Source organism: Prionailurus viverrinus, chromosome A3, assembly GCF_022837055.1.
Source record: "Prionailurus viverrinus isolate Anna chromosome A3, UM_Priviv_1.0, whole genome shotgun sequence".
NCBI lineage: Eukaryota > Metazoa > Chordata > Mammalia > Carnivora > Felidae > Prionailurus > Prionailurus viverrinus.
This window is the reverse complement of record NC_062563.1, coordinates 15527732-15541186: the sequence shown is the minus strand read 5'-3', so window position 1 is coordinate 15541186 and position 13455 is coordinate 15527732. Positions and strand designations below refer to the sequence as shown.

The 13455-nt window shown below is 51.7% G+C and overlaps 1 protein-coding gene across 3 annotated transcripts in view; it reads left to right on the top strand.

Annotated features, from left to right (window-relative positions):
* The first annotated feature begins 3321 nt into the window (after nucleotides 1–3321).
* Nucleotides 3322–13455, top strand: part of SYS1 (SYS1 golgi trafficking protein) — a 35294-nt gene continuing 25160 nt past the window's right edge. For 2 of the 3 annotated variants that reach the window (XM_047851396.1, XM_047851397.1), the window contains exons 1-3: nucleotides 3322–3464; nucleotides 3679–3918; nucleotides 5189–5256. In XM_047851396.1, coding sequence (XP_047707352.1) covers nucleotides 3757–3918; nucleotides 5189–5256 — 230 coding nt within the window. In that variant the 5' untranslated portion in view covers nucleotides 3322–3464; nucleotides 3679–3756. Of the gene's footprint in view, nucleotides 3465–3678; nucleotides 3919–5188; nucleotides 5257–6462; nucleotides 7693–13455 lie in introns of those variants that run through there. The other variant, XM_047851395.1, reaches the window with a different exon arrangement.

The window sequence follows — 13455 nt, the reverse complement described above, 5'->3', positions numbered from 1 at the left end:
AAGGGATCACGTGAGCTGGCAGCCTAGGGAAGGGCGAAGGGAAAAAGGGAGCGAGTTGGAGAACCTTGCAGGTGGGTGGGATTAAGAAAAGAAGGCACTGCATTTACTGAGCTCCTACTATGTGCCAGGCACCGGGCTCACTGTATCTGACATTTACTTAGATCTTTGCCATAAATCTGAGAGACCAGGTGTTACCACTCCTGCATTCCAAGGGAAGAAATAATAACAATAATTAATATTGCTAACGTTTACATAACGCTGACTGCATATCCGGTAGTGGGGTGAGCACATATTTGACTCTCAGGACAGCCCATGACACGGGTACTATTCTCATCGCCATTTTTATAGAGAAGGAAACTAACTGAGACTCAGAGAAATGAAGTCCTTTTCCCAAGGTCATCCAGCAAGATAGTAGTAGAGCCAGGATTTAACTACAAGCAGGGCTCAAAGTCCACAGACCTGTATGAGGACATTTCCCAAGGGATTTATGGGGATCGATCAGGAAAGTGATCCCAATAAGAGTCGACCTTGCAAACCCACAGTGGGAGTTCAGCGGGAAGTGACGTAAGTGACCAAGTAACCAGAGGCACTCCTTTTCTCTCAACCAGAGGACAGTTTGTCCCAGCTTGTGGCTGTTTGTCATTCAGTCTCTGACCTAAAGTTTAAAATTTCATTCATAAGTTTGGAACCACAAAGCGTGGGAAAGGCCCTTGGAGATCAGCTATTCTAGTCCAAACCCTTCAGATTACAGATGGAAAAAAACCTTGAGGCCTAAAGAGAGTCATGGACACGGCAAGGTCACAGAGCAATTTTCTGTTAGAAGGAGGATTTGGTTTGAGGTCAATTACAGATCATTTTGTTCTGTAATTACCAAATGTTGGCTATCTCTGAATCACTTGGGGAGCTCTTTAAATATCCAGATTTCTGTATTCCGCTTCTAGAGATTCAGATTTTGGCTTCCAACAAGGCCTGGAAATCTGACAATATAATATGTTCCTCAGGTGATTCAGATGGCACAAGGCCATGGACTGCATTTGGAAGTTGGAGTCCAATGCTCCTCTTTCATTTTGTAGTTTGGGATACTAAGACCCAGCATGGGACTCACCCAAGGTCACATGGCAGGTCATTGGGGCCCTAGTTCAGGCTTTGTGGTCTGAATTCAAAGTTCATTCTTCTTCTCCAGGCTTCCTGTGGTCAGATTCTCAAAATGGGCCAAGGAGGTTGGCCAAGGGAGTTACTGTGGTTTTCCCCAGCTCTTGGTTTCCTTGTTGTATCCAAATTAAGACACGGGATGGTGCCCCATTTCCCAAGTTTTGAAAGGTGGGAGATCAAGAGCTGAACTCCTACAGGTGAAAAGGAAAGTGCAATAGGCTGTCCCGCAGGCCCACGGGGGGTTTCCAAGAGGCAAGCTCCGGGCTCCAGGAATGACGTCAGACTCCAGCTATTCAGCGCCCTAACACCTCAGGCTACCTGCATTTTCCATTTCAGGAGAGTAGGTAGGGAGGGCCTTCTCTCCGTGGGAGGTGGGAGGAGCCGGGTGGAGAGAGCCCAGCTATGACGTGAGGGGGCCTGACTCAGGAGAAGCCAAACATTCTGGCACTTGGAAGGGAAACCAAGCTGCCTGCGGGAACAAAGTAAAACTTCTTAAGCCCTTTTCCTGACCTCCTCACTCCACCACGTATTTCACTCTTATCTTTTTCTTCGGAAATCGTTATCTGGGTTTTGGAGTGAGGTGTCTTGGGTTTGAATCTCGGCTCAGTTTATGAGCCCTCTTACCTACGTAGAGGCACGCCCCCTCTCTGAGCCTCCATTTCCTCACTTTTAAAAAGAGGGATAATATCAACTGTCTCAGATTGTGAGGATGAAACAAGATCACGATCATGTAGGTACTTGATAAACAGAAGATGTTTTCTCGGGAACACTAGATCACACGAGTAATCAGTGGACCGGAGGGATTTGAATATATATTTGTTGATCTGAATTGAGGCACCTAAAAGAATGGTTGAGCTGGAAAGCACCTCAGAAGTCTTTGGGCCTTAATGACTTCCAAACTGGAGTCCAAGGGAACTGTTTACAGTATTTCTTAATGATAAGGGAAATCACATACTTACTCTTGATAAGGTCTCACCTTTCTTTACTTTTGTCTGGAATTGTATCAACTCAAGGTGATAATATGATTATCACATGCTGTTCAGAAGTTCTGATTGGCAGTTACATCAGTCTTCTATAAGTTTTTTTAATGGGAAACTAATTAGTGGAGGGTAGATTGAATGTTGGCAAACGTTAATCTTGTCTAACTCCTCATTTCATAATCAGGGAAGCTGGGGTTTAAAGAAGGAAGTAGCTTGCTAGTCACACAGCTAGTGGAGCTGGCTCTAAAACCCAGATTCTTTTCCTGGAACCGGTTACTTCCTTTCTTTCCATTCTGGAGAAGGGGGCTCTAGACTCAATGAGGTTAAGGGGTTTTGATCTGCTGGGGCAGGAAGAACGTGATTCATCAATTTGCTGTTATTCTTCCTCTGTTTTGACTCATTCAGCAAATATTTACCGACCGTCTACCCTATGTAGACTCAGAAAAGGCAGAAAGAAAGCAGTCATGGAGGCAAGGCAGGGTCAGAATCTGCTCCTAGGTTATGATTTCAGAATCTGTCCTGTCTTCTAGTTTAAGTTTATATGTACATATAAATACAAACTGATACCCACATTATAAAACATTCACTACTTTGCCTTTCTAATAATTAGGTTGTGTCAGAGGGCAGGGACTTTCCCATTCGTACGTGTCCAAACCTTGCTGTAATCCAGTAGCACGAAATCAATGCTGCGATGTCGGCACGTGAATTCTAATCCTGACTGCCACTTAACTCTGTCTTCTAACTCTTTGAGGCGGTACCTTGCTTTCCTTTTCTGAGCCTTACTCATCTGTCAAACGGGAACCGTGGCAAAATCATGTGTGGAAGACCTGGCAGGTTCATTTAAAGTTATCCCAGACTTTAACTAGGAGAGGGAAGGTAGAGTCAGCACTTATCTACTTGTTAATTCCTAAACATCTTTCCCTTGCTCTTGCCCACCCCGCTCCCTATTCTCCTGGTTGCGCCTCTTGTCTTCAAGACTCCCCTGTAGAGGGCACGCAAGCTCTACCGCTTAACGTGCCCCACTTCCGTTCGCCTTCATTCTTCATCTTGCGCATGTGCATACTTCGCTTCCCCGCGGCCCGTACCCAGTTTAGGTGGCTCGGCCGAAGATTGCGTCCATTACGCCTGCGCAACCTCAGCCCCGCCCCTCCACCGCCTTCCCCGGAAACGCTTCTTTCCTACGCGGTCGCGGCTCCGCCGCTGTAGCTGGATCTTTGCCTCTCTAGGCAGGTAGGGCTTCTCCTCCATGGTCCTGTCTGTCAGCGCTGTTTAGGGGGTCAGTCGGTGAGGCTGGGCCGTCTTCGGACACTTCGACCCTCGAGTCCGTCACCGGTAAGTGGACCCCGAAGAAGCCTGAGGACGGGCGGGGCCCGAGCAGCCGGAATGGGCAGGATTTCCCCTTACTCTGGGAATGGGTCTGTCCGCCCCGCCCTCACCCCCGCTCCCGGAATGGGTTCGCCCCCTCCGTCCAGGTCCCTCCTCCCGGGCGGGGCGGCGTTGCCATGGTGACGGCTCCCTGGCTGAGGCCCGGCGTGTGTCCTCGCAGGTGCCAGGGCGGCCCGGGGCCCATGGCGCGGCGGCGCTGACCCAGGCCCCGGGTGGCGGCCGGGCCCCGCGGGCCGGCATGGCGGGCCAGTTCCGCAGCTACGTGTGGGACCCGTTGCTGATCCTGTCGCAGATCGTCCTCATGCAGACGGTCTATTACGGCTCGCTGGGCCTGTGGCTGGCGCTGGTGGACGGGCTGGTGCGCAGCAGTCCCTCGCTGGACCAGATGTTCGACGCCGAGGTAGGGTCTCTGGGCCAGCGCGGGCGGAGTCTCGGCCTCGTCGGGGGTACTTTGTGGTCCGACACTACTGGGCTCCAGACCTGGCTGGACCACCATCTTACTTTGTGGTCCCGGGGGAGGGATCTCATCTTTCTGAGCCTCAGGTGCCCTATCCATAAAATTTAGTGACTGTTAACAGAAGCAGATTATTCAAAGGAAAGGGCCTTGGATGTCAAGGAGCAGCTTTGCGTTCCAGGCAACCTGATGCATCTCCTCTCTGACACTCTGAGAAAGTGACTTCACTTCCCTAGGCCCCAAATTCTCAGGTGCCAAACGGAAGAGGGGGGTGGATAAAAGAACATTCACGGAGGTATAATGGAAACTGCTTAGACTTTGGAATCAGGCCTCCGTTGAAATTCCACTTACTAGCTGTGTGATGTGGGCCAAGTGTTGTCCCCTCTGAACCTCAGTTTTCCTGTCTGCAAAATCATGAGACCAGTAGTGGAGAGGTTATGGACTGCAACGCAGAGAGCCTGTACTTTGGATTCAGAGAGGTTTAGCGTCCAATCTAGGTCCAGATATACTAGCTGTGGGACTCTGGGCAAGTTGCTTCACCTTTCTGAGCCGGTTTTCTCTTCTGGAAACTGGGCAGAATAATGCTCAGCAAAATGTTATGAAGGCCAGAGACCCCAGAGGTGCCTAGGAAGATGAAAGTGCTTTATAGTCAAGGAGGGCTATGAGATCTTCGCATCTGAGAGGCAGCTGTGGTGTATGGTAATGAGCCAGGAGATCCGGAATGGAATCTTTGCTCCTGCTGCTGCTTCTCTGTGCAGCCCTCGGCAAGGTAACAGGAGATTTCTCACCAACTCACCTCTGTCATTGTGGTACAAAAGCAGCCAGCATCAGTACTAAGCAAATAGGTGTGGTAGCATTTCCCTGGGACCTTATTTACAAAACTAGGTGTCTGGCTGGTGGGGTCTCAGTTTACTGAACCCTGTAATTGACCTTACTCTTGCAGTTTACTGACTGTATCACTTTGGGCAAGTTACTTCTCTGAACTTTTGCTTCTCCTTTGTAAGTCTCTTCCCGGCTGCTGTTTGGGGTCCAGTGAGATACTCTAGTGGAGGTCTGTGAAAGCACCTTGTTGGAAATAAGCTGACACACAGATGCAGGGACCTATTTTCTTTTGTGTTCTGGGAAGAATGATTGTTCCTTGGGAGGTCCTGGAGCCTGGAGCTCTGCCGAGCCAAGTCACTTTTCCAGCATGTTTCCATTTGTGATTCCCCCTCAGATCCTGGGCTTTTCCACCCCTCCAGGCCGGCTCTCCATGATGTCCTTCATCCTCAACGCCCTCACCTGGTGAGTATCACCAGTTTTGCTCTCCAGCTTTTGGGGGTCCTAGCACTGGAACTAACTTCCTCAATTTGGACATGAGACAGGCTGGCACTTATTCCTGGGGCATGGTGGACTAAAGTGGGTGGCAAAGGCCGGTTCTGGGACTGGCTCCATTATAGGGCTCCTTCCATTGCTGTTTGACTTAGCTGGAAAGCTCTTACATCACTCTGCATGCCGCCTGGGGGTTAGCTTCCATCTCAGATCACTTCCCTGTTGTGGAACGAGGTGAGGAAGGGGTGGGACTGGGGGTCAGGAGAAGTCGGTTCTGTTCTTGGTCTTTGTGCCATTGGCCAAGTTACTTCCCTTCTCTCGGCTTCGGGCACCTCGTTGGTACACTGAGGGGTTTGGCTGGGTAACATTTAAGGTCACCCGTGACCATTGCCTGCCCTTTGAGAGGCAGTTTAGCATAATGATTAAGATCTCAGGCTGTAGAGGCAGACTTACTTGGCTTTCAATCTTAGCTTCCCACTAGTCTCGTGACTTTGGACAGGTTGATCTATCTAAGCCCCAGTCTCCTCCTTGGTAAAATGAGCCGAATAATATTACCCATTTCATAGTTTTAAGGGTGAAACAAATTCATTCATGGGAAATACTTAAAACAGTGCCTTGCACATTACTATTCTTAAGCTCACACTGGAGACTGAAAAACGGGTGGGCTGACTATGACCTGAATTTGGCTCCTAGATTATGCTCTGTTTTACCATCCCCCAAGTGGCATTTAAAACATTTTTCCACTGAGTTGAAAGTCAGGATATTTTATGTTAAAAAAATAAATCCAGATCTGGCTTCTCTTGGAAAATGGGAAGATTGACTGATCCCAGGCCAACCTTCCGGCATGAGGATTTGCCCAGCTTCAGGTCGCTGTGGTCCCCACTTTGGATGGTCCACGTGTGCCTCAGGGTGCTGCAGTCCCCACCAGTCCCTAGGATTCCCCTGGGTGACAGTCGCCATTTCTCATCAAGCTTGTACTTTGGTTTTTCTTCTGCCCAGCCTGATCCTCCCCCCGCATTACCTGCCAGCTCTCTCTAGGCATCTAATAGTGGAACCCCCGCTTCACGCTTCTCTTGCTTGCTTCCCACCACTATGCTGTTCTCCTAATTGTCCCTACTCCCCAAATGATCTAAGGCCAGGACAACCCAGTGACAACTCACTGCTGTCCTCTCCCCACAGTGCTCTGGGCTTGCTGTACTTCATCCGGCGAGGGAAGCAGTGTCTGGATTTCACTGTCACTGTCCATTTCTTTCACCTCCTGGGCTGCTGGTTCTACAGCTCCCGTTTCCCCTCGGCGCTGACCTGGTGGCTGGTCCAAGCCGTGTGCATTGCGCTCATGGCTGTCATCGGGGAGTACCTGTGCATGCGGACGGAGCTCAAGGAGATCCCCCTCAACTCAGCCCCTAAATCCAATGTCTAGAATCGGGTCCTTTGGACACCCTGCTGGGCACTTGGCGCCCTTCCCTCCCGCCCTGCCCCCCAACACCTTGGGCTGTTCAGACTCTCCAGATGAGGTCCAGCCCAGGTGTGAGAGGAACCCTGGAAATGTGAAGTCTTGTTGGTGGAGAGATAGTGAGGCCCTGTCAAGAAGGCAGGTAGCAGTCAGAACCACAGCCGCAAGAATGGCCTCTGCCTGCTGAAGCGTTGCTATCTGGGAGGTCAGCAAGGGGACCTCTTTCAGGGTAATAACAGAATTGGAACCATGTCATTCTTGAGCCACTATACCTGTCACCAGCCTGTTATTTTAAAAAAGAACCAAATCAAGGATATCTGATTGGAGCAAACCACTCTTCTAGTCATCTGTCTTACCTCCCCCAAGACAGCTGTTACCTTTGCCATGTTGCTGAACCGCAGCTATTCTGTTTGGAGAAACACTTGGTTTCTGGATCCATAGCCACAGAGAGGCAGAGGTGCAGAGGATTAGGCTGCCGTCACGGAGAGGACGGCAGACGGAGGCATCAAGCACAAGGAAGACGCACAACCCGTGTCCTGCTGCACGCATGTGTGCACACGCCCATGAATCCATGACTAACTTTCTTCCAGTTCTCTCTACTGCCAGCTTTCAACAGAGCAGGCCATAGGATCCGGAGAAGTCCCAGCATTGCTCCTGGTCCACCCCTCACGATAGAGTCACTGCCTCTTCTCTAGGAATGACTAGGCACCCCAGCTCCCACCGGGCCTCACTTCTGGCAATAGTTCCTTTTCCCTGCCTTACTGGGAATTCTGCAGTGGGAAGGGTATGATGGGTGCCGAGAGACAGGAGGCCCAGCCTTCCAACTTGAGCTGTGCTGGGAGTGCTGAGGGAGATGGAAATTTGCTGCTAAGATTTTTCTTTGGGGTGGCCTGTCCTCTGTTAGGGGCTTGCAGCTGTCCCTCCTATGTACGTAAATACAGTATTTTCCACGGTTCTGCCTGTGCTTACTTTGTAGTGCCGCAGTTGGGCCGGCGAGAGACCCACACGGTCGGACAGGGAGCTGTAAAGAATGACTAGGTCACTTTCTCTCCTAGACCCCAGATTATTCTTTCATTTGGTTAAAATACTAGGTGTGGGGAACTCCTATGTCCTACCCCCTTCATCTGCAGCCTCCTGTGTTATGTCTTGGGTGAAGTGCCATGACTCAGGGTCCTTTCTCTCTTGCCATTGATTTCTGAATGTGTCCAGTGGAACACACTTGCTCTAGACCCACTTCTGTATTGAAACCATCAGTATTCCTCTTTGGGTCGCCCAGAGCCTGCCCAAGAGAGCAGTCAGCTTGCAGCTTACAGTGTTAGGTCTTCACAAATGGGTTTTGCTCTCTGCCCAGGAAGCCTGTCTAGCCTCCTGGGCCCCAGCCCTGCAGAAAAGGGAGGTGAGGCTGACAGGATGAAGGTTTAAGACTGAACGTGCCTGAGTGGAGACGGGAAAGTGCGAGCGTGAGGCACCTCAGTCACTTGGTGCTCTGGCCAGGCTGGAAGGAAGCAGCTGGTTAATGGGACTCGGATCCTGGCTACAGGGTCCCGGAGGTAGGACCAGCTGAGAAGACTCCCCTCGGGTGGATGGATTTCCCCCAGACACCGCAAACCATAAAGGCATGTGGCTAATGTTATTTCGGGTAGGGCACCAGAGCACATGTCATGTGGCTGCAGTCTCCCCTGGTCAGCTGTGGGCTGGTTGCCCCAACTGTGTTGGCTCACCTCTCTGGGAGTTTCCTTCAGAGAACTGTGCCTGTTCTTCTGCATATCTTCTGTAATGATGAATCTATGCCCCTTGAGTGGTAATTTGGTTTTGCCAAAGTTGGGCAAACTTTGCCCGGCATCAGGGGAGCCGATTTCTTTTCTCCAACAATACAGTGACTGAGCTGAATGACAGTTGGGGGTGAAAAATCTGTGACCCTAATGAAATTGTTACGATTTCTAAAGTGACCATAAAAGCAGTGTCTAGAGGCAAGTTCCTGAGAGAACTGGGCAGTGGCAGGAACACGTTTGTCATGTTAGTAATAAGCAGCTGTGCAGGTCGCTGTCCATTGGTCGCAGGTCCAATGAGCGAGGCACCATTGTTTCCCCAAGTAGCTGTGCTTAATAGATGTCCGGCAGTGGGCTAAGTACTTTACATGTTGCTCACTTAATCTTCATGGCAACCCTTGGAAATAGGAAGGAACCATCCGTGTCTTACAGATGAGGAAACTAAGGCATTTGCCCAAGGTTATGTGTTAGGAGCTGGCAGACCCAGGATTTGGGCTCTGGTTCTGACAATAAACTCGTTCTGAAGACATTAATAGTTAAAGGACGTGCAAGTCTGTCACTTCATAATCATACCTCTGCATCCTGCTGTATTGTTTTAAATACAAAGGATACGTAGTGCTTTGTAAACATTGCGAGCTTTCTAAGAAAAACTGGTAGATGATATATGAAATATGGCCACATTTCCAAATGAACAGGTAACTGCAGGAAGTTTTTATTTCCAGAGGCTAAGGGAGAGTTACCACCACCCAGCCACGGAGAATGGTGTTATCTCTTGACTTCCTATGGTCTAAAGTCTGAACCTCTCTTCATCCCACCCCCCTTCCCCACCACTTCCCAACTTCCCTTTGGAGAAGAGAAGTGGAGATGAGTACCTAGGTGGTGCTCAAAGTCATTTATGACCCAGAAGGAAGATGGGAAAGGAGAAAGGGATGTCTTAACTCCGAGGGTGCCCCTAACCCCTAGTTCTAGGCAGCTCTTTCCAGATCAGAGCTAAATGGGGGCCAGGATGGCAGCCAGCAAGTGGGGAGTGATGGGGTGGGAAGCTCCAGGTCCCCATGAATCCTATGGGGGCATAGCTCCTGTGGACGCAGAGTTTCTTCGACTGCTCAGTGACTCCCAGATCAGAGTAACTTCCTGTGGCAGTCCCCAGGGGCAGTCTGTGCACAGACATGGATCTCCTCCCTGTATCTGTAGCCCAAGGAGCACAGAGCCTTAGGGGCAAGGGAAGTGGGGGTGGATTCAGAGCACAAAAGAGGCCCTCTGTGGAGAGGGAATCAAAGCCTTGCTTGAAGGTTTCTGTAAGAAAGTAGCAAGTGGTGGTGAAAACAGCCTTGAGCCAGGAGTGGGTCCAGATTGCTGAGAGTTTGGATCCCTGTCCTGCCACTCCCAGGGCAAGGCAGAATTGTAGGGGCCAAGGCTAGATGACGAGAGAGCCGCACTGGAGTGCGGGGTGAAGTCTTGGGTTGCATTACTAGCCGTGAGGCCTTGGAAAAGCTGTTTAACTCCCACCCACCCCCCTGCCCCCACCCCAGCGTAGTTTTCCTTGTTTCTAAAATGAGGATAAGATACACCTCTCTGTGTTGTGAGGATTCAATGAGATATGTGCAAAGCATTTAACCGGTGGCCGGCATCCAGAAATCTAAGCAGTTACTGGGCCACTGCCCCATCCCTCCTCCTTTTATGGAGGAGACACCTTTCTTCCAAGCCTCAGTGTTTTCAGCTGTTAGATGGGGAGGTAGGCTCGCCCGTGATCAGGGTATACCTACCGAGTACTGCACTCCTATGTGCCATGCACTGCAGAGTGACTTATTCTCACTTAATCCAATGAGCAAGGCACCATTATTTCCCCATGTTGCAGACAAACTGAGGATTAGGAGTAAACAACTTTCCCTAGCATCATACAGCCGGTGAGAAGCTAGGTCTGCCTCAACAGCCTCATCCTCTGCACATTCCAATCATGTTTAGTGGCAGGTGGTTCAGAGTAGGAGAGGGACAGTCTCTGGAATCCAGGTGGCATTATATCAAAAGGTCATGGACGTGAACCTAAGATTGGCTTTTTAACAAGCAGCTAATTCCCTTAAAGGTGAGCAGTTAGGTAAGTGCTCGAGTGGGAAGCAAGGGGCATTATTATGGCACAGGTCCAGGAAGAAGGCAGGAAAAAAAGGACATTTGTTCAACACCCTACAAACTGGCTTTACCTGCATCAAGCCTGATTTGCACAGAGCCCTCTGGAATGGATATTAGTATCAATCCCTATTTAAAAAAATTTTCTTATTACGTTTATTTTTGAGAGGCAGACAGAGCATGAGCAGGGGAGGGGCAGAGAGAGAGAGAGGGAGACACAGAATCCGAAGCAGGCTCCAGGCTCTGAGCTGTCAGCACAGAGCCCCATGCGGGGCTGGAACCCATGAACCGTGAGATCATGACCTGAGCCAAAGTCGGACGCTCAACTGACTGAGCCACCCAGGCGCCCCATATCTGTCCCTATTTTATAAAAAGATGAAATAGGCTCAGAGAGGTCATGTGACTTCTTAAAAGTCACTCTGAATCCAACACTTTAAAGTTAATTTTTCCCACAGTTAACTGGTAGGGAGCCATTTCTGGAGTGGTTTGTGATCTCTGAGATCTGTTGCAGCCTCCTGCCCCCAAAAAGCAGGATCTAACTGAGCCCAGAAGAGAAGCCTCAGATTGGAGTGGTCAAGCACAGGGAAGGTGGTAAGGGGACAACCCAGCTGTGGGATTGTGGGAGGCACGTTGCCTGAGGCCCAAGTGCCTGCATCCTTGCCTCCCTGCCACCCCCCCCCCCCACCCCCCGCCCAGCACCCAGAGGTGCCCTGGACATGACAGATCCCAGCCTCGGGACACAGACACAGTCCATCAGCTGACGCTGACGCTGACCCTGGACCCAACTCTGACTGCCTATCCGGCAAAGTGGTAGCTGCCAGTCTTGCTCAGGCTCACACCTTACCCACTTGGGGTCCCCTGGGCGGGCTCCCATGAGGACGAGTGCAGGGGGTCCCCAACACGGTGTGTTTTGGTTGGGAGCGCGCTGCCCTGATTGCTTGCTGACAGCGTTTGGGACAAACCTTCAGGCGAAGGTTGATGAAATGGAAGGGGCTTGGGGGGGAAAGATCGAGTAGGGGTGATTTTTGAAGACTGATGGGATTGAGGATGTCCAGCAAAAGAACCGAAATGGCGACGACGCAGGAAGTGGGCCGGCGTGCAAGCCGGGCGGAGAGACAGCTTGGAGTGGAGGCTGCGGGGTGGAGGCGGCACGGGGAGTGGCGCTGTAGAGGTAGGGGAGGCGGGAGTGGGGATCGTAGCGCCCAGGCGCCGGCTCGCGGAGAGCCGAGCGGGGCGGCACCGAGCAGCCCCACACCCGCAGGCTCAGGCCGCGCCGCCCAGGGCTACGGGGTCGTTCTGTGCCGGTGCAGGCCCGCTGGGCTCAGTCACGGAGTGGAGCGCTGGGGCCTAGGAGGGTGCAGGCGTGTCCCGGGGAGGCCCTCCTGCCCTTCCTCCGCATCTAGGCCTCTCCACCACTGCCTGGGTCCCTCCCGGGAGGGCTCTGCGCCCCTCGATCGCTGCGCTGCTTTCTTGAGGGCGCCACACCGCGCAGCCCGCCTCTAGGGGAAGATCCCCAGAAACCCCGGCTCCCTGGTTTTTCCTCTCCCCAACTGCGTGTTCAGGGCTATGGCTCCTGCAGACAGGGGACGACTGGGCTTGGGATTGGAGGGTGGGCGTGCCGTGTCACCTGGGAGCTGTAGGGAAGTACTGACTCGGGGACTGACTGGGTGCTTTCCTTGACCCAGGCTGGGCACATTTTGAGGCTCAGCCGATGCTGCAATAACCGGGCCGCAATGCGCGTGAATACGGGCTGGATGCTCCCTCGTGCCTTTTCCTTTCTTCGGAAGGTGGAATGGGGAGCAGCCAGCACTTCTAGATTAGAGTTCTGGCCCCGCCACCCCCTAGTCGTGTGAGCCTGGCCAAATCACCTTCTGTTTCGGCGTCACGGTCTCCTCATCTCCTTGGCTTGCAGGGCCATTGTGAGGTACCGGTCACCCAGAAAGCACCCGACAGATGTTCCCTTTCTGTGACTTCATAGAATGCATCCTTCGAGAGGCCAGCTCGCAGAGGTGTGGAGGGGTGTAGCTCGCTGGCTTCTGGGTGCCACGTTCTAGACTGACCATAGGGACCTGGGAATGGAGTGGAAGAAACGTAAAATCGTGATGCACACTTTTTCCTCCCCACCTCCGCCGAGGGCCTCTTTCCTCCATCCTTTCCAGCCCCAAACAGGAAGAACTGGCGGTAATATTCTTCAGTTCCTATGGGAGATTTTATTTGTACACTCGTGAATTTTCCCGCCCATCCCTCCCGCTCAGATGATCGCGCCGTCTCCGTTGTCACACCTCTGGCTCCCGTCCAAGGTCACACCACCTGTGAGCAGAGACCTTGGTGTTAGGAGCCAAGACGGCCGCTAGGGGGAGCTGCCGCCCCGGGAGCGGGCTCAGGGACCAGGGCGCCCTAAGTCCAGCAGGTTGGGGATGGGGGTTTTGTGAAGGGGAAGCCTCCCTTTCAGCTGGATCCCCAAGCCCATCACCCCTTCCTCTCTTGGGACCTCAATTGGTGAAGTATTTTTTCTTTTTCTTTTCTGTTCTTTTTCTTTCTTTCTTTCTTTCTTTCTTTCTTTCTTTCGCTAAGGAACTTTTTGTTCAGAGTCAATCTTATTTGAGGCATGAATAAATGCAACAAATGTGGGTGATGGTTTGGTCTCAGGGGAAAGGATACAGCAGAGATCTACTTGACTGTCCCCCCCTTCCCCCCCTCCCCTTCATTTGGAAATCCCTGAAGTCCCTTACTCAGACTCCTGACTGAGATTCTGAGCCATAGCAGTTGTGGACCCTCTTGAGGCCTCCAAGCAGTGAGATGACCCACCTTAGAACCCACCTTCCA